The 21,426-nt window shown below is 39.5% G+C and overlaps 1 protein-coding gene across 1 annotated transcript in view; it reads left to right on the top strand.

The window, feature by feature from the left end:
• LOC135195872 ((Lyso)-N-acylphosphatidylethanolamine lipase-like) overlaps window positions 1-21,426 on the top strand; it is a 182,452-nt gene that overhangs the window by 54,556 nt on the left and 106,470 nt on the right. Inside the window, exons 3-4 of the mRNA XM_064222382.1 lie at window positions 203-412; window positions 20,020-20,194. Coding sequence (XP_064078452.1) covers window positions 203-412; window positions 20,020-20,194 — 385 coding nt within the window. The remainder of the gene's footprint in view (window positions 1-202; window positions 413-20,019; window positions 20,195-21,426) is intronic.

Below are 21,426 nucleotides of genomic sequence, written 5' to 3'. Positions count from 1 at the left end.
TATATACCACAAATATAGCACTTTTCCTTTTTACAGTATTAAAAGTCTTAGGAGAAAATAGCATTTGACATTTGATAGTCAAACTTACCTGATTTGTAACAGATAAATCAAGTTAGTACTACACTGCAGATCTTGAGCAGCTTAAGTTTTTTCAATTCCTATTGTCCAAAGCTTCTCAAGTTCTTTATCTTATAATTAACAGATCTCAGGAGTTCATACAGAGGACGTTATGTTAATGTTGGCTGCACTACCGGAACAGAAGAATCTTATATTTGGACTATTAGTCTTAATGAGCAGTCTCCCAATACACCTCTAGTTCTTTTACATGGCTTTGGCTCAGGAGTTGGCTTATGGTGTTTAAATTTTGATTCTTTGGCTGCAAATCGACCAGTTTATGCTTTTGACATTATTGGTAAGTATTGTGTAGGAAATTAAGTTTCTTCCATGTTGTATGTATTAAAACAAATTTGAAAATCCTGATAAGTGATGTATACACTAACCTTTGCACTATGGTAATACAGGCAGTCCCCGGTTATTGGTGGGGGTTCTGTTCCGATGGGCTTAATGAGAAGCAAAAATTGCCATTAACCCTTAAACGCCGAGCCGATATTTTCGAAAGTGTCTCCCGTATGCTGGTGGCGTTTGGGAGTGAGCGCCAAAGCGGAAAAAAGTTTTTTTTCAAAAAATCACAGCATGCTTAGTTTTCAAGATTAAGAGTTCATTTTTGGCTCCTTGTTTTGTCATTGCTTGAAGTTTAGTATGCAACCATCAGAAATTAAAAAAATATTATCATATATAAATATTGGAATATATGATAGCGCGAAAAAAAAAATCATATATAATTGTATACAAATCGTGCTGTGAGCAAAACGGTTAAAGATAATGAGTTAATTATTTTTTCGTTGTATTGTACACTAAATTGCAATGATTTGGGTATATAACAGATTGTAAAAGGATCAAAGCAACACAGAGAAAATATTATCACAATATGATGCATGAATTCGTAACGCTCGGATGTAAAAAAATTTTTTTTCAAAAATTCACCATAAATAAAAATTTTGTGCTAGAGACTTCCCGTTTGCTGCAAAATGAAGGTAATTGATTGAATATTACTAAACTGTAAGTGTTGTAGCTTACAATTGCAGTTTTCGATTATTTCAATTGAGTTAAATTTGACCGAAGGTCAAATTTTTTCTATTTATATTGTGATTTATATGGAAATATTTCAAAACTGATAAAAGCTGCAACCATGAGTTGTTTATTGTTGTACTCTACATAAAATTGCACACATTTTCATATATAAAACTTTATGTAACGGCTAATATAAAATGGTGCAAACATTACAACAATCGGACGTAAGAATTTCAGATTTTTCGGCAGTTACCGCGCGGACGTAAGGAAAGTGTGTTTTTCAAAAATTCACCATAAATCGAAATATTGTGCTAGAGACTTCCAATTTGTTCCAAAATGAAGGTAAATGATTGAATATTACTAGAATGTAAGATTTTTAGCTTACAATTGCGTTTTTCGACCATTTCAGTCAAGTCAAAGTTGACCGAAGGTTGAAATTTTGGCACTTATCATTATTTATATGAAAATGTTTCAAAATTGATAAAAGCTACAAACGTGGGTTTTTTCTGTTGTATTCTACATGAAATTGCGCACATTTTCATATTTAAAACTTTATGTAACGGCTAATATAAAACTGTGTAAACATTACGACAATCGGACGTAAGAATTTCTTATTTTTTTCGGCAGAGTTACCGCACGGACGTAAGGAAAAAGTAGTTTTCAAAAATTCACCATAAATCGAAATATTGTGCTAGAGACTTCCACGTTGTTGCAAAATGAAAGTAATGATTGAATATTACTAGAATGTAAGAGTTTTAGCTTACAACTGCGTTTTTCAACCTTTTTGGTCGTGTCAAAGTTGACCGAAGGTTGATATTTGGCACTTATGGTGATTTATATGAAAATATTTCAAAACTGTGATAAAAGCTACTTCCATGGGTTGTTTTTTGTTGTATTCTACATGAAATTGCTCACATTTTCATATATAAAACTTTATGTAGCGGCTAATATAAAACGGTTTAAACATTACGACAATCGGACGAAAGAATTTCTGATTTTTTCGGCAGTTACCACATGGACGTAAGGAAAAGGTTTTTTTCAAAAATTCACCATAAATCGAAATATTGTGCTAGAGACTTCCAATTTGTTGCAAAATGAAGGTAAATGGTTGAATATTACTAGAATGTTAGTTTTAGTTTACAATTGCGTTGTTCGACCATTTCAGTTGAGTAAAATTTGACCGAAGGTTAAAATTTTGGCACTTATCATTATTTATATGAAAATATTTCAAAACTGATAAAAGCTATAACCATGGGTTGTTTATTGTTGTATTTTACATGAAATTGCGCACATTTTCAGATATAAAACTCTATGTAACGGCTAATATAAAATGGTGCAAAAATTACGTCAAAGTGACTAAATCATTTCTGAGATGTGTCGCTGATGTTTTTTAGTGCGAGAAGAAAGAAATTCGCGCTTGCGTACCTGGGTAACGATTGTAAACAAAACAATGCCTTGATGCGTGAGCTCCCAGCATCCCCCAAGGCGCGTGATTCAAAAGTTTTCGCCTAGTAGGCCTATAAGTATTTTTCCGCGAATTTAAAGAAAAAAACTTTTTTTATATCAATGTACCATACATCCAATCGGCACCCAACAGACAATTTATATTGACGTTTAATATGTCCAATCTGCGTTAAAGGGTTAAGCACCCAACAGACAATTTTCATCGAAGTTTAATATGTCCAATAGGCGTTTTAGGGTTAATCGAAATTTGGCGATTTATGGCACTTATGGCACAGATAACCGGATTTTGGTGCTGATAACCAGTTAGTGATGCCTCTGGGAGGCATGTATTAACACCTTAACTATTATTGGCACCAATAACTGGAACTTGGCACGTTATGGGGCTAAACAAGCGCCATAAACCTGGATTACCATTAGAGCGCCATAAAACCGGATCACCATTAACCGAGTCTGCCGAAAACTGGGGACTGCCAATAGTCATAGTATTCACTGAACCCTTAAAGTTGAAATAAAGTTGATGCATTGCCCTGAGAAGTAAAAAAGATATGATTCTTCTAAAAGTATGCATACAATCCGTGATAATTCTTTCAACCAATGACCAAAACTTATGAGCATTTGTGCTAATGAAACAGGTAGACCTAGAGCATAAGTGGGCAATTATTGAACTTTCAGTGAAACTAGTTAATCGTTATGTATGAAGTAATATTTCTTTGTTCCTACATGTTATACAAACCCTCGGTATTTTACATTAGGAATTACTTTCAGCATAGCCTAAATTAGGCCGTTGAAGTTTTAACAAGGCAGTTAGTCAGTACCAACTACTGTCCGTTAGTCGGGAGTCCCACCCCACTGGATGTAAACATTCCACTTTGCTTTTGGCCTTTGGCTGCCATGGTGATCAGATGGTCTTTTTCACTCTCTGCCCATTGTGCTTTTCATTTTTATACATTCAACTTACCTGTCAGATATATACTTAGCTATTAGACTCCGTCGCCCGACAGAATTTCGAATTTCGCGCACACGCTACAGGTAGGTCAGGTGATCTACTTCTCTGCCACTGGGTGGCAGGAATAGGAACCATTCCTGTTTTCTATCAGATTTTCTCTGTCAGCCATACTGGTAACATCGTTGTTGGTATCTCCGGCTGGATTTCGTTTTTGAATCGCAATTGATCTTCGTTTTGGACCTTTTGGTGACGTATTTGGATCGTTGGATTGGCATACGCTATTGTGGACCGTTATTTGGAATTTGTATTGGATTTTTCATCATGATGTCTGACTCTGGAAGTGTGGTGAGAATGTGTGTGAATGAAGGGTGCAAGGTGAGGATGCCAAAAGCTTCGGTTGATCCTCACACTGTCTGTAGAGTGTGTAGAAAGTATGAATGCTCTATCGATAACACTTGTCGTGAATGTGAGAGTTTAAGTGCTGAAGGGTGGAAGTCTCTAACTTCTTACTTGAAGAAGTTAGAGAAAGACTGGTTAAGGAAGTCTTCTTCCAAAACCAAGCCTAGCTCTCTTTCTTCAAGTGACTTGGTAAATAATTTTGTACCCTCTTCTAATATGATGAATGCTCCTTCTAATATTTCAGGACCTTCACCGAATGCAGATCCTACGGAATCTGCTTCGGAAATTGCAAGTCTTAAAGCAGCCCTTATGAAAATGGAGCGTAAAATGGCTGCTATTGAAGGTAAACAGAATATTAGTGCTGTGGATAGTGATGTGAGTGTCCCCAGTGCAGTGGAGGAGGCGTCTGATTGGCTCCACAACGCTCCCAGGCCTAGACCTCTTTCAAGCTCCCAAGCCCAGAGGAGAAGGAATGTCAAAAGCCGTACGGAGGTTGTGGAGAATCCCCACCAGTCAGAATCTGTAACACCGCAGACTGCCAAAGAACGCTATAGAAAAAGCATTCTCCGTGAATGTTTTTCATCATCTGAAAATTCTTCTCCCAAACGAGGATGGAGATCGGCAGAACTTTCTTGTCCCCTGAAGAGGAACTGGGGAGAAACTGGATTAAATTCGAGTCCGGAACGATTTTCGGAGGATTTACCATCAGAGAGCAAGAAAGCAAAAAGAATGCTATCTCCCGCAAAGTCATGGGAGATGGAGAAAGACTGCTCTCCTTCCCCTCCCTTAGACCAAAGGACTGAAACTACTAGAATATTGAAGAATGTGCAGGAGTCAATTGCTTCTCTGGTCGGAGTCCTGTCTAGAGATCCTCCCAGAAGAAAGGATTCTCGTCTTCCGATGAAGAAATCTAAGGCTCCTTATTATGAAGCTCCAAGAAAGGAAGTTTCTTCTTCGGATGAGGAGTCTTCAGTTTCGTCTATCTTACACAGACCCGCGAAACGACGTGTTCAAGCACCAGCCAGGCGCGAAGCGCCTACCAAAATTGGAACTCCTATCAGGCTCGAAGCGCCAGCCGAGCGCCAAGCGCCAGCCAGGCGCAATACACTATCTGGGCACAAAGAGCCAGGAAGTGGTTTTTCTTCAGATGAATATGACAACCGGAAAAGGTTTGCAGAAGCTCCGGATAACAGAAAAGAAGCATTCAGGGATAAGGATATATACTCAAATGAGGCACAAGACAGATATGAAGCGCCAGCCAAGCGCGAGGCTCCAGCCAGGACGCCAGCCAAGCGCGAGGAGCCAACCAGGCGCGAGGCGCCAGCCAGACACGAGGCGCAAATCAGGCGTGAAGAGCCAGCCAGGCGAGAAGCGCCAGGCAGTAGCAAAGGAACAATAAGGCGCCAGGCTCCTTTCAGGAGCGGAACTCCAGGTAGACATATAATGTCGTCAAATAGTGATTCTCCTGGAATTAGAAGTCCTACTCATACTAGGGAGAATCGAACTCCAGAAAGGGAACCTGGTCCTTCAACAGTGACAGTCTCCACTTCCATGGGAAGATCAGTGGAAAGGATAGAGATTCTCCCAATAGAACTCGCTCCCCTTCTATGGTAGAATTGGAAGACGTGTCGGAGGAGGAAACCCCAACCAACGAGGGTGTTTCCAATTATAAAGTATTGGCTTCTCTTCTCCTTCAAGAGTATGGAGATTCTCTAAGCCCTGCAGCTCCTCCTTCTCCTAGATCTCTTTTCTCGAGTACGAAAACTCCGAAGTCCTCTTCATATTTAAAGATGAAGCCAGCCATTTCAATGAAAAAGGCGCTTCAATCCTTAAATACATGGGTGAACTCGAAGAAGGAAGCTTTAAAGACAGTTTTATTGCTCTCCTCCCTGTAAGCTTGGAGGTAGGAGAGGGATATGGTATAGAACGGAGGAAGCAATGGGGCTTATGCTTCCATCTTCCGCGGAAGCTGATTTTTCAAGCTTAGTTGAAGCGTCAAGGAGACACGCGTTGAACTCAGCGAAAGCTTACTGGAGCATGTCAGAATTGGATCAGCACCTTAAGGGACTTTTCCATGTATTGGAAGTTTTTAACTTCCTGGATTGGTCCCTTGGGGTGCTGGCTAAAAAGCCCAAAGAACCGGACGTTTTGGACCCGGAAGTCTTACTTAGTATATTATCCTGTATGGATAAGGCAGTACATGATGGTTCGGGAGAGCTGACATCCCTATTTGGATCGGGAATTGTGAAGAAGAGACCTTTGTTTGGATCGTTCCTAATGAAAGCAGTATCTCCTTCCCAGAGGTCAGCCCTCTTGTATGCTCCTCTCTCGGATCACCTTTTTCCATCTCACTTGGTGAAGGATATCTCAAAGTCTTTTTCTGAAAAGGCAACCCAAGATCTCTTGGTTCAATCCACCAAGAAGACAAGGCCAGCAGTACCAGTTGCAAAGAAGGCTGCTCGTACACCTATTGTGCCCTTTCGGAGAGGCTCCGCCTCTCAACCTCCAACTAAAAGGAAGACATCGGATAAACGAGGAAGGTCCTCCTTTCGGGCCTTCAAGAAGTCTAAGTAGCAACGAAGTCCTCCAAACATCTGTAGGGGCCAGACTCCTAAACTTTGTAGGGGCTTGGGCATTAAGGGAAGCCAACCCTTGGACGTTGTCTGTTCTGGAAAAGGGATACATTATACCCTTTCTGGACAGACCACCTTTGTCAACATCTCCAAAGGAACTGTCGGCAAAGTACAAGGACCCTGTTCTGAGAGAGACACTTCTTCAGATGGTAATAACCATGAGGAACAAAGAGGCAATAGAAGAGGTTCAGGATCCATTCTCCCCGGGGTTTTACAACCGCCTGTTCTTAGTACCGAAGGCATCAGGAGGATGGAGACCAGTCCTGGATGTGAGCATCCTGAACCGTTACGTGGAAAAGAAGAAGTTCTCCATGGAGACTTCTGCCTCGGTGCTTTCAGCCCTGCGTCGGGGAGACTGGATGGTCTCGCTGGACCTTCAGGATGCCTACTTTCACGTTCCAATTCACCCATCGTCGAAGAAGTATCTCAGGTTTATGATACAAGGAAAGATATACCAGTTCAGGGCCTTTTGCTTCGGCCTCTCCACAGCTCCGCAGGTCCACAGCTCCGCAGGTCCACAGCTCCGCAGGTATTTACGTATCTGATGCGGAACGTAGCCAGATGGCTACATCTGGAAGGCATAAACATCTCCCTATACCTAGACGATTGACTGATAAGAGCCAAATCACAGAAGCAATGTTTGGAGGATCTACAGAAAACACTCGATTTGACAAAATCTCTAGGATTGCTCGTGAATCTCGAGAAATCGCAGATGATCCCAGTCAGGACTTAGTCTATTTGGGGATTCAGATGAATTCTTGGGATTTTCGGGCTTTTCCTTCCCAGGAAAGAATACTTCGAGGGATTCAGAAGGTCACGACCTTCCTAAAGAAAGAAAGGAGTTCAGCCAGGGAGTGGCTAAGCCTTCTAGGGACTCTTTCCTCCCTAGAACAGTTCGTGTCCCTAGGGAGACTTCATCTACGCCCACTTCAATTCTTCCTAAGACGATCGTGGAGTTGGAAAGAGGGGCGACTGTCGGACACTTTCTCTATTCCAATAGAAGTGAAGAAGCACCTGAAGTGGTGGCTGCACCCTCTAAAAAAGAACGAGGGAATGTCTCTAGAGGTTCGGAACCCAGACCAAATCTTGTTCTCAGACGCTTCAGAGATGGGATGGGGAGCGACTCTAGGAGTAAGAGAAGTGTCGGGCAAATGGGAGAAAGAGCAAAAGGACTGGCATATAAATGCCAAAGAACTGTACGCAGTGTTCCTGGCACTGAGGTCCTTCGAAACAGAAGTAAGAAATCAGGTGATACAAGTCAACGCAGACAATACCACGGCGTTGGCTTATATTAGAAAACGGGGGGACGCACTCGTTTTCCCTTTACGAAATAACGAGAGATCTGTTGTCATGGGCGGAGGAGAAGAACATTACCCTCCTAACCAGATTTGTGAAGGGAGAAAAGAATGTCAGAGCAGACAGACTCAGCAGGACAAATCAAGTTCTCCCCACGGAGTGGACTCTCCACGAGCAAGTGTGTCAAAGCCTGTGGACCCTGTGGGGAAGGCCACAAATAGATTTATTTGCGACATTCCTATCAAAGAGAATAGAGAACTTCTGCTCCTCAGTGGAAGACCCGAGAGCGATAGCGGTGGATGCCATGCTACTGGAGTGGTCAGGACTCGATGCTTACGCCTTCTCTCCATTCAAGCTACTAGGCTTAGTAATGAAGAAATTCGTAGCATCAACAGGGACGAGACTAACTCTCATCGCCCCGTTTTGGCCCTCTCAAGATTGGTTCACAGAGGTACAGGAATGGACAGTGAACTACCCAAGATCTCTTCCAAACAGGATATATCTTCTCAGACAACCCCACTTCGAGAGGTACCATCAAAACCTCCCCGCTCTCGCTCTGACTGCCTTTCGACTATCGAAAGATTGGTCAGAGTGAGAGGCTTTTCAAGCAAAGCTTCGAAAGCAATTGCTAGAGCCCGAAGATCGTCAACTATTCGGGTCTATCAATCGAAGTGGGATGTGTTCAGAAGATGGTGTAGGAAGAATAAACTGTCCTCCTCCGAAACCTCTGTGACCAATGTAGCCGATTTTCTGTTATTCCTTAGAGAGGAATCCCATCTATCGGTTTCTACTATAAAAGGATACTGAAGCATGCTCTCGGCAGTGTTTAGAAGCAGGGGTTTAAATTTGGCGGAAGATAAAGATCTACACGATCTAATAAGATCGTTTGAAACATCTAAATCTATATCCTCGGTTCCTCCAAGCTGGAATCTAGATATAGTACTTAAATTCCTTTTGTCAGAGAAATTTGAACCTCCCAACCGTGCCTCGTTCAGAGATTGGACGAGAAAATGCATTTTCCTCCTTTCCTTAGCTACGTCTAAAAGAACAAGTGAAATCCACGCCCTCGACTCTCAGGTGGGTTTTAAGAAAGACGCAGCCATCTGTTCTTTCCAGACTCTATTTCTGGCCAAGAACGAAAACCCTTCAAAACCCTGGCCTAGGAGTTTTTAGGTGAAAAGTCTTTCAACCTTGGTGGGAGAGGAAATTGAAAGAACGTTATGCCTTGTTAGAGCTCTTAAGTTCTATCTCAAAAAGAAAGAAGAGCTAGGGGGATGTAAACAAAGTTTGTGGTGCGCAGTTCGTGATACGAAGAGACCGATGTCCAAAAATGGGTTAGCATATTTTGTCAGAAGTGTTATTACGGAAGCTCACAGCAAATGTGCAGATGATTCCTTAAAGACTCTACAAGTAAAGGCTCATGAGGTAAGAGCTGTGGCCACATCTTTATCTTTCCAGAAGAACATGTCCATGAAGGACATTATAAATGCGACCTACTGGAGATGCAACTCGGTATTCGCATCACACTACCTTAAAGATGTTAGAATTACCTATGAGAAGTGCTTCTCTCTGGGTCCTTTTGTATCAGTGGATACAGTGCTGGGACTTGGAACGCATACCGATCCTTAAATTTAAATATTAGAATTTTATAATTATACTTAAACCTTCCCTTTGAGATGGGTTCTAGGTTTCTACTTACATAAGGGCTTGATGTCGCACAGGCGGCCGTTGCCTTTGTTAAGTAAGGAACTGTGAGTTTATCTTACAGGCTGGGCTGTACAAGAGACTGTGTCTTTTATGGTACGTAAACCTCCTTTTTTGAGACAGGTTTCTGGTTTTCTGCTGGCAAGGGTGCTTGATGTCGCACAGGCGGCCGTTGTCCTTGTCAGTAAGGAACTGGAAATGTGCCTTATAAGCCGAGTTGTACAAAAGACTTTGTCTAATATTGTACGTAAACCTCCCTTTTGAGACAGTGTCAAGGTTTTCTACTGGCAGGAGTGCTTGATGTCGTACAGGCGGCCGTTGCTTTTGCCAGTAAGAGACTGCGAATAGGTCTTAGAAGCTGGGTTGTACAAAATTATTTTTTGTTTTTATCTTTCGTAAAAGTTAAGTGTAATGTATTTGTGATTGAGATATTGGTCGTTTGCAAGGGGTTCGGGGATAACTCCTTGCAATCTTAGAACTAACATGGAATTAGGTTAAGGTGATCGGGATCAGTATTGTGCTCCTTGAAAAAGGTTCTTGTCATATAAGTGGATCGAAACCCTTTGACATAGCCCTTCTAGGATCGGCCAAGTAAGTGGATAAGACCCCTTTGGCAGACCTACAAGAACTCTTAGCAATAGATCAATATCTCGCTGAGGCTCTTGAGACTAAGCAGACTCCTGGGCATTAACCATGAAGTCTTCAGTCTAAACAGGTAGGAACCAAGGTTTTAATTATTTATTACCTACAACGTATGTTGTGATTTCTGTTTAAATCAGTTATTAGCTGTCTTTTACCCTCCTCCAATGGTGTGAATCAGCTAAGTATATATCTGACAGGTAAGTTGAATGTATAAAAATGATATTGTTATGATACAAAAAAGTTTTATACATACTTACCTGGCAGATATATACAATTAATTGCCCACCCATCCTCCCCTCAGGAGACAGATGGTGTAGAGAAAATCTGATAGAAAACGGGAATGGTTCCTATTCCTGCCACCCAGCGGCAGAGCGGTAGATCACCTGACCTACCTGTAGCGTGTGCGCGAAATTCGAAATTCTGTCGGGCGACGGAGTCTAATAGCTAAGTATATATCTGCCAGGTAAGTATGTATAAAACTTTATTGTATCATAACAATATCATGTTTTTCATCTCCTGGTGAGATCTATCCTTTTTCCTGTTGTATGTTTTTTGTGGTTTGTCTGTTTATTATTTTTTATTGTAACATGGGGGACTCGGACTGGATGAGAACATTCCACTTTGCTTTTGGCTGCCGTGGTGGTCAGACGGGCTTTGTCGCTCTCTGACCATTGTGTTTTTGATGTTTTTTACCTTCCCGGTGACATCTGTTCTTTTTTCTGTTGTATGTTTTTTGTGTATGGTTTGTCTGTTTATTATTTTTTGTTGTAACATACAAACCCATAATTTAGATAAGCCTAAGCATCCCTCCTTCTCCCAGCGCACATGCCACGGAGTTGGAGGTAAGAAGTGTGGGAGCTTTAGGTTTTCCTTAGAGATTGATCCTCATGCCTTCTGTGTTAAATTTGGGGGGGCGGTGTGTGAGTGTACTGTAAGCTAGACATGTAGGGTATGTGCCTCCTGGTCGTCAGAGCAGTGGAGTAGGTAGAAGCTAAAGCCTCCGGATTCAAGGCACAAAAGGACAGGTTTGACCCTCCTGAAGCACAGGAATGTGGCTGGCTATATGCTGAAACCAGGCCTCATTTACAAGGCTGCAAATCCTAGGGCACTCAAGAATAAGAGCAAGGCGTTACTGCCCGTCTTCTGGATGCATAATCCCACGGCCAGGATCACCAGAGCCCCTACGAAATACTGGTTCTACCTGAGCTTCATTCCTCAAGTTAGGTTGCTTGGTCGATTTGGACATCGAGTTCAAGTCTTGCTCATAATGGACAATGCTGGTGGCCACCCTCTTGATCTTTATAACAAGGGAGTCCAGCTCGAGTTCCTCCCTCCCAGCACCACCTCTCCTCCAGCCTATGGATCAGGGCATCATCCGGGCCTTGAAATCCATGCCTTCAAGGCACTCTACACTGGGAACTCCCTCTAGCACCTTGTTGATGCAGTGGACCGGGACAGTGAATTTACAGTGAAAGCCTATTGGATGTAAATTCACGATTGCCATGTGTCTGTCTGCCATCGACCGGTCGCTGAAGGACATGAAGAAGGAGACCCTGAGTGCATGCTACCCAGCAGCACTAACACTGCCCCTGGTCCGGATGAAATTCCCTATGAAATGTTTAAGCATATTTCAAAAAATACAAAACTCTTTTTAATAAGTATAATTAATAGATTATGGCATGAAAGTAGCTACCCAACCGTATGGGAATTGGCTTTTGTTTTACCTTTTGTTAAACCAGGTAAAGACCCTTTTTCAGTGGCTAGCTATCGACCAGTAGCACTAACTTGCTGTTTATGCAAGCTAATGGAAAAAATGGTGAATACAAGATTTGTCTGGTATTTGGAACGTAATAATATTTTTTCACCCTCATAGTGTGGATTTAGAAAAATGCACTCGGCAGTAGATGTCCTACTGCAGCTGGAAACCTCCATATGTGAAGCATTTGCCTCCAAGCAGCACCATATAACTATTTTTTTTATATTGAGAAAGCTTATGATAATGCTTGGAGGCATGGCATTCTTAAGACAATTCATAATTCGGGTCTACAAAGAAAATTGCCCTTATTCATTAAAGCATTCTTGAAATGTAGACATTTTCAAGTTAAAGTAGGCAGCACATTATCAAATAGAAGATGCCAAGAAGAGGGTGTCCCACAAGGGAGTGTGCCTAGTGTCACACTTTTTGGGTTAGCAATAAATGGTGTTGCGTCTGTTATACCCAAGGATGTATTGAGTACCCTATTTGTAGACGATCTTTCAATATCTGTTGCTGCATCACGAATGCCTGTTGCAGAAAGGAAATTACAGTTAACAGTAAGTAAGATAGTAAACTGGGCAGAACAGCAGGGATTTAAAATATCAGCCAGTAAGACTACTGTTATGCATTTTTGCCACATTAGGGATTACACCCCGACCCAAACCTTTATCTGTATGACCACAGAATACCCTGTGTTGAAGAGGTACGCTTCTAAAGCCTCATATTCGACAGAAAACTCAATTAGCTTCCTCATCTGAAACATATTAAAACCAAATGCCTTGAAGCTTTAAGTATTTTGAAAGTATTATCTAATGCTTACTGGGGTGTAGACAGGCAGACAATTATAAAACTGCACAAATCGCTTATTATTTCAAAGTTATTTACTTTATGGATCGGAAATATATCCTTCTGCATCATCTAATCATCTTGCTATCGTAGATTCAGTGCATCATACTGGTATACGCTTGGCAACGGGTGCCTTCCGATCTTCTCCCATCTTAAGTTTATTAATTGATGCGGGAGAAATCCCACTAGAGTTATATCGCCAGTCATCAATTATCAGGTATATATTGGTTTAGGGTTCAGAGAATCCCCAACTCTAAAGCCTTTGAAGCAGCAAATAGAAATTCTTTCAACAACTTTTATGAAAATCATCCAAGGTTTCCTAAGCCTTTTATTTTTAGAGTAAAAAAGGTCTTGGAAACAATGAAGATGTTAAGAAATCCTGTATGTCCAGTTACTTTACCAACTACCCCATCATGGAAATTACCTGTAATTAAATTTTGTAAATATTTTAAAGGTGTTAAAAGAGAGAAATCAGATACAGAAATCAAAGCATTATTTTTAGAACATACTGCAGAGCACTCAGGCTCTACATTTGTTTTTACCGATGGCTCCAAAACTGATGATGGGGTCGGATATGGAGTTTTTAGTGATGATTTTAGCCGCAGAGGAGCACTACCCATCATAGCATCGAACTTCACAGCGGAACTGTATGGAATTTTAACAGCATTGGAACATACAGCAACCCTCCAGAATTCCACTAATATCACTATCTTTTATGATTCCAAAAGTGTATTATAGGCACTTGAAATTTTTAATACTGATCATCCAGTTACATTGAAAATCTCACATTGGGTATTTTTACATCAATGTAGAGGGATTACTATATCGTTTTGCTGGGTCCCAGCGCATGTAAATATATATATATGGAAATGAAAAAGCAAACTAACTAGTTAAATCAGCAGCAACCAATATGATACCAAGACCAATTGGTATACCATATAGAGACTTTTTTCCTCATGTATCATAGTTCATTGCAAGATTATGGGAACAGCAATGGAACGAAGTAGGAGCAAATAAAATGAAAGAGTTTGCCACACATACACACCCTTGGAAATATAAATCTACACCCAGGAAATGGGAAGTAATGATATGCTGCCTCCGTATAGGACATTCAAGATTGACTCATGGGTATCTCAAGAGTGGTGAATTTCAACCTTACTGTGATGACTGCCTCATCCCGATGACTATGAAGCATTTGCTAGTTGAATGTCCTAGTCATCGGGAACTAAGAGAGCAGCACTTTAAAGACAAAAGAGATAGAGATGGTAATTACAGTTTGGCAAAGATATTGGGTGAAGAAGCGCAGTATGATTATGATTATGTTTGAGTTTTTAACCCTCTTACGCCGACTGGACGTATTTTACGTCGACATTTTTTGTCTCCCGTGTGCCGACTGGACGTATTTTACGTCGACTTACAAAAGTTTTTTTTAAAATTTGCGGAAAAATACTTATAGGCCTACCAGCCTAAAACTTTTGAATCACGCACCTTGGGGGATGCTGGGAGTTCACGGATCAAGGTGTTGTTTTGTTTACAATCGTTACGCAGGCGCGCAAGCGCGAATTTCTTTCTTACCGCACTAAAAAGTATCTGTGACACATCTCGGAAATTATTTCGTCACTTTGACAGAATTTTTTTACCATTGTAAATTAGCCGTTACATGAAGTATTATATATGAAAATGTGTGCATTTTTATGTAAAATACAACAATAAAATACTCATGATTGTAGCTTTTATCAGTTTTGAGATATTTTCATATAAATAACGATACTTGCCAAAATTTCAACCTTCGGTCAACTTTGACTCTACCGAAATGGTCAAAAAACGCATAATTTTAGTAATATTCAATCATTTACCTTAATTTTGCAACTAATTAGAAGTCTCTAGCACAATATTTCGATTTATGGTGAATTTATGAAAAAAACATTTTCCTTGCATCCGTGCGGTAACTCTTCTGAAAAAAATCTTACATGCGATTGTGGTAGTGTTTGCACCATTTTAAAATTAGCCGTTATATAAAGTTTTATATATGGAAATGTGCGCAATTTTATCCACAATACAACTAAAAACAACCCATGGTTGTAGCTTTTATCAGTTTTGAGATATTTTCATATAAATAACGATAATTGCCAAAATTTCAACCTTCGGTCAACTTTGACTCTACCGAAATGGTCGAAAAATGCAATTGTAAGCTAAAACGCTTATATTTTAGTAATATTCAAGCATTTACCTTCATTTTGCAACAAATTGGAAGTCTCTAGCACAATATTTCGATTTATGGTGAATTTATGAAAAAAATAACATTTTCTTTATGTCTGCACGGTAACTCTTCCGAAAAAATCATACGTGCGATTGTGGTAATGTTTGCACCATTTTAAATTAGCCGTTACATAAAGTTTTATATATGAAAATGTGTGCAATTTCATGTAGAATACAACTAAAAATAATTGAAGGTTGTAGCTTTTCTCATTTTGAAATATTTGCATATAAATCACGATAAATAAAAAAAAAACCACGTTCGGTCAACTTTGACTTTACCGAAATGGTCAAAAAACGCAATTGTAAGCTAAAACTCTTACAGTCTAGTAATATTCAGTCATTTATCTTCATCTTGAAACAAATTTGAAGTCTCTAGCAAAATATTAGATTTATGGTGAATTTAAAAAAAAAGCTTTCCTTCCCTCCGCACGCGGATTCTCCGCCACAAATCTCCGAAATGTGTACGTACCATTCTCGGAATATTTTCTCCGTTTCATATTAGGCATTTCATAGAGTTTTATATATGAAAATGTGCGCAATTTCATGTAAAATAAAACGAAAAATATTTGAAGGTTGTAGCTTTTCTTATTTCCGAAATAATTGCATATAAAAAAATATATATAAAAAAATTCGACATTCGGTCAACTTTAACTCGTCAGATATGGTCGAAAACTGCAATTGTAAGCTAATACTCTTATAGTATAGTAATATTCAATCATTTGTCTTCATTTTGAAAGAAATTGGAAGTCTCTAGGACAATATTTAGATATATGGTGAATTTTTGAAAAAAATATTTGTTCACGTCCGCATGTTACGAATTCATGCATTATTTTGTGATAATATTTTCTCTGTGTTGCTTTTATCGTTTTACAATGTGTTATATACCAAAATGATTGCAATTTAGTGTAAATTACAACGAAAAAAAAGTAACTTGTTACCTTTAACCGTTTTGCGCACAGCGCGATTTGAATACAATTATATATGAAATTTCGTTTTTGCGCTATCATATATCGCATTATTTATATATGATAATGATAAATTTTTTCATTTCTGATGGTTGCATACTAAACTTCAGCCAATGACAAAAAAGGAGCCAAAAATGAACTCTTAATCTTGAAAACTAAGCGCGCTGTGATTTTTTGAAAAAATATTTTTTACGCTTCCGCGTTCACTCTGAAACACCTCCGACACACGGGAGACAAATTTTTTTTTACCGCTTCGGCGCAAGAGGGTTAAAAGAAGTTAGTGTTTTTAAAGAAATTTAGGTATTTCACTTTTTTTTGTGTATGTGATGTTGGAATGCCTCTGCCTCTGTGCAGTCTTTATTTAATTTTAATTTAATATTTGTTATACTGCTTGACCTATTTGGTCCCAGTTCCTGGCCTTTGGCCTAGACCTTATATTTTATTGAATCCTTCAGGCCAGCCCTATGAGAGCTGAGTCATCTCGGTGGCCTTAAACTTTTTTTGTAATAATAATAATAATTTAGCTATTGTGTTGTTTAGTGTTTATGTAGTGGCTTTGCGCTAGCTGTAGTGCAATAACTGATGTGGAATTTTAAGAGTTTTTGTATGATGTGTGTGTGTATTTTCCCAAAATTGGTTGCCCAAAGATTCCTTCGACGTCAATGATCCTGGTAGTCACGACGCCAGATAATTATTAATTATTCATGCATTCTCCCCCTTAGATAAGAGGCACTTGTTTCCTGAAGCCAGTGTTAGGAATTGCATCGTATCTGGAGAAGAAATGTATGCAGGATCTCTCACCCAGTCATCCAAAAGACTGAGAGATCCTCCAGCAATGGTTTCGAGGCAACCTCTTCTCTCAAGAGGCCAGCCCTTTTGGGCCAGATAGAGATCCTACACAAGATCAAGAGGAAATATGAGGTTCATTTTTATGTCCGTCAAGAAAACTTCTTCGAGGGGCTCTTCTAGCAAGTGAGGACGCTGTTCTCCACACAAGTGTAGGAGCCAGACTTTTAATGTTTTGGGAAGTTTGGCAAAGAAAAGGGCAGAACCTTGGATTATCATGGTTCTGAAGGAAGGCTGTTATCCCTTCCTCAGGAAGCCTCCCTTAGTCAGCACGCCAGTCATCTTAACGGCTTATTCAAGAGGATAAGAGAGGTTTTCAGCTCTAGAGGACAAAGTAACTTCCCTTGTAAGAAAGGGAGCTGTAGAACTCATTCTAGATCGTTACTCTTTGGGATTTACAATCGTCTCTTTGTAGTCCCCAATTCATCGGGGGCTGGATGTCAGTGCCCTGAATGTCTTCATTGTAAAGATGAAGTTCAAGATGGAAACAAACCAAACAGTTCTGTCGTCCATTCACCCGGGAGATTGGATGACGTCCATAGATCTTCAGGACGCATGCTTCCATGTTCCCATACACCCCAAGTCAAGGAAGTATCTAAGGTTTGTGTTCAAGTCGATAGCGGTCTACGCGGACAATATGAGGGACTCGGTCTTCCTCTCTTTACGAAGCGGCAAGAGATCTTATTTTGGCAGAACAAAACAATATGCATTTAGTCACCAGGTTCGTCCAGGGGAAGCTAAACGTTTTAGCAGACTAGATAAGTCGTCAGAAACAGGTCTTGCTGACGGAATGGACGTTGGATCCTCTGGTCTGCTTAGACCTTTGGAAACTGTTGGGGAAAACAGACAATAGACTTGTTCGCCACGTCTCGGAGCTATCATCTCCCTCTATTTTGTTCACCAGTTCCAGACCCACAGGCATGGGCAGTGGATGCTTTTCTTCTGGACTGGTCGGACAAGGAACTGTTTGCTTTCCCTCCTCTCAGCCTGATAAGGCAAGTGCTGAACAAGTTCCTTGTACAGAGCAATGTCTCTCTGATCTTGGTGGCCCATTTCTGGCCATCGAAGGAATGGTTCCCCGACCTCGTTGATCTACTGGTGGACTTCCCGAGGCCGCTTCCTCTAAAGAAGCAGCTACTTAGACAACCACAATTCCACAGATTCCACCAAAACCTGTCTACTCTGGCCCTGACAGGATTCAAACTGTACAGAAATTCCTTAAAAAAGAAAGGGTTTTCTAAGGGACCTTTAGAGGCTATTGCCATATGTAAGAGAAGATCTCCTTGCAATGTGTATCAGAATAAGTGGAGAATCTTCAGAGTGGTGTAAGAATTCCAACATCTCTTCGAAGATCACTGTGAAGTAAATAGCCAATTTCTTGCTTCATTTAAGGTCAGTAAGGAACCTGTCTTCCTCTACCATCAAGGGCTATAGGGCCATGTTAGCATTGGTGTTCCGTCACAGAGGCTTGGACTTGTACTCCAACCCAGATATCTCTGATCTTTTTAAATCGTTTGATACTTTTTATCATAAAGACTCTGCTATAGTGCCTTGGAATCTGGATATTGTGTTAAAGTGGTTGTCTGGGTCTCATTTTGAATCTATGCATGAACTTAGTCTGAGGGACTTAAATAGAAAAACACTCTTCCTTGTGTCCTTAGGGACTGCTATAAGGATTAGCATGATTCATCTCTTGATAAGAAAATAAGCTTTTTGAAAAGGAATCCTATTTGCTCATACGAAAGAACTCTGTGCCCAGTGAGGTCCTTAAAGTACTACATTCATAGAACTAAAGACATCTGTGGAGGTTTTGGTAGTTTTTGATGTTCTGTAAAAAAAAAAAAGACCTCCAGACCTTTATCTAAGAATGCTCTAGCATTCTTCTTGAGAGACGTCATCCGAGAAACACATTCTTCAGTTAAGGAGGATGTCCTTCTGGCCTGCAAGGCTAAAGCTCATGAGATTAGGGCAGTAGCCACTTCTCTGTCTTTTAAGAGAAATTTATTTCTTAGTCTATTATCAGTTCTGCGTTTTGGAAATGCAAATCCATGTTTGTATCGCATTATCTCCATTACATTGGAATGGTGTGTGAAGACTGGTGTTTGGAAAGGAAGTGTAGGAAGCAACCTTTCCTAAAATATTTTTCTCCTTGACACAAGATGTGAGGTTTTATGGGAAGCCTGAAGGTATGAAGTACCTGTAGTACCCTTCAGTCCTTTGTTAGGGTTTAGGGTGGTGGTGGATATTTTATTTTTTTAGTTGTAGGTAGCAATTTTTTTTTTGGTGATATGTTGGTACTAAGCCCTAGGCAAGGGCAATTAATGTTGGGCCTATGTTAGCCATCGGAATTGTCCTTCGCTACAAAGGTCCCACTATGTAATAGACGCTACATGACTTTAACACCGTGCTGTTACATGATAAGATGAGGGGCAACCAGAGGCAGTATTTTCCTGCTACAACTTTCTTATTAGGTAGGGAATCAACAAACATTTTGATTAATGTTGACAAAGTTTTTTCTATTCTTGGTCTATGTATTTTTTTGAATCTGAGGTAGAATTATCCATGCTTCCCACCTTCCTACAATGTGAGAATCAGCTATATAATTACTTGGGAAGTTATATAATTAAAATTGACATTTTCATGATAAAATAAAATTTTAATTATATTTACCCAGTAATTATATAATCGGAGCCCATCCTCTGTCTCCTAGCATGGATTTGTGTGATGAGCATAAACAAACAGAGCTCTTTGCAGTGTTGTCCCTCTCTCTTACCCCAAAATTGGGCAGGGTATTGTTACCTAACCAAAAAGAGAAATAAAGTTAGTGCAATCCACAAATATCTGGATTTTAACTGCCAGTGAGTGAAATTCTTAACTAGGTATATAATTACTGGGTAAGTTTAATTAAATTTTTATTTTTTCATGAAAATGTAATTTTTCAATTTCTCATAGAAGGTAGGGAAAATTGAAAAAAAAAAAAATTTTACACCTTTTGCATTTGCATATCTTCCTCTTTCCATTGATGTGATTTTTCTTAAATTGGCGTGCTGCATGTTGATTTTTTAGCCCTGCTCTTAAGGGTTAAGGGTTAACTCTTCTCATTTTTTCAATTGTCATATTTTATTATTACAGGTTTTGGTCGAAGTTCACGTCCCACGTTTACCAAAGATCCTCTTGAGGCTGAGAGAGAATTCATCATTAGCATAGAAGCATGGAGGGAAAAAATGTCACTTGATAAATTTATCTTATTGGGACATTCATTTGGTGGTTTTCTTGCAACTTCTTATGCTATCAAGTATCCTGAAAGGTAATAAATTTGCTTATTCATGTTTATTATTTATTTAGAAGACTAAATTTTTGCCATACAAACCTGAATTTTTTTTTTACCATTGAAACATTTATTGTTTAGTGACTTGAGATTCAAAACATAAAAGAATATAACTCAAAGTAATAAGGTTTTTATTACTGTATTAGCAAGTTTGAAAATATTTAAGGGCTATGGCTTCATTTTTTTTTAAATATTTGCTTTACTGAGCTAAGCTAAGATGTTACTAATGAAATACATAAACATAATATTTTTTTTGTTTCTTGATGGTGACATGGTGAATAGTTTGAATTTTTTTCCATTTAAGAACATCTTTATTTAGAGCATGACCAAAAAAAAAATGTAATGTTGCTGTCACTTCTATTGCCTATGTAAGGATTTCATAGCCATGTTTTATCCGTTTATCATTTGCAGACCATGTGTATCATTATTTGGAATGAATTTGACTTACTGTTAAATTAGCTTTTATATTCACGTCAATAGGTGCGATCAGCATTTAAGATAAAATAACACTTGTCTAACCCTGTGGAACTGTGTCTTTGATCACCTGTTTCCCATTAAGGTGGCTTTGGAATGTTTACATTCTTGTCAGAATTCTTCATGCCCTGTCCATGTGGAGATGGTTTGAATTAGCATTTGAAATATGGTTTTCCCCCCCGTATTTGCGGGGGATTGGTACCAGACACCCCTGTGAATAGCTTGAATCTGCAAATAGTTAGAACTCCCCTCTAAAAGTACTTATACCTGCCCATCTTGAAAGTTCAAATACCAAATGTATACTTAAAGTATCATCCTACATCAAATATACCATTGAAGTGGTATTATTAATTTAATTTCAAAGTCATCTGAAACATTTTACCATTAGAAATATATAAACAGCCAATAACAGAGAGAGAGAGAGAGAGAGAGGAAGGGGAGAAGGGAAGGAGAGAGCGAGAGAGAGAGAGAGAGAGAGAGAGAGAGAATAACGCCTTACGATATAAAAAGATTGAAATGAACTTCTTAGGCAACACTTCATCCCCTCCCATAAATATATATATCTTTTCCAGAGAAGAGAGAAAGAAAGGGCTGAACTTATATCTATTTGTCTGTCTATCAATTCTTTTGCTGAGAGAGAGAGAGAGCTAAAAGAAGGAAGAAATAGAAACACCAAATGTATCCCTTATGTGACATCTTCAAATTTACCTGAAATTATTATCATATTACTACTGTAT

This window comes from Macrobrachium nipponense, chromosome 17 (assembly GCF_015104395.2).
Source record: "Macrobrachium nipponense isolate FS-2020 chromosome 17, ASM1510439v2, whole genome shotgun sequence".
NCBI lineage: Eukaryota > Metazoa > Arthropoda > Malacostraca > Decapoda > Palaemonidae > Macrobrachium > Macrobrachium nipponense.
The sequence above is the reverse complement of the archived record's forward strand: the minus strand, read 5'-3'. Positions and strand labels throughout refer to the sequence as shown.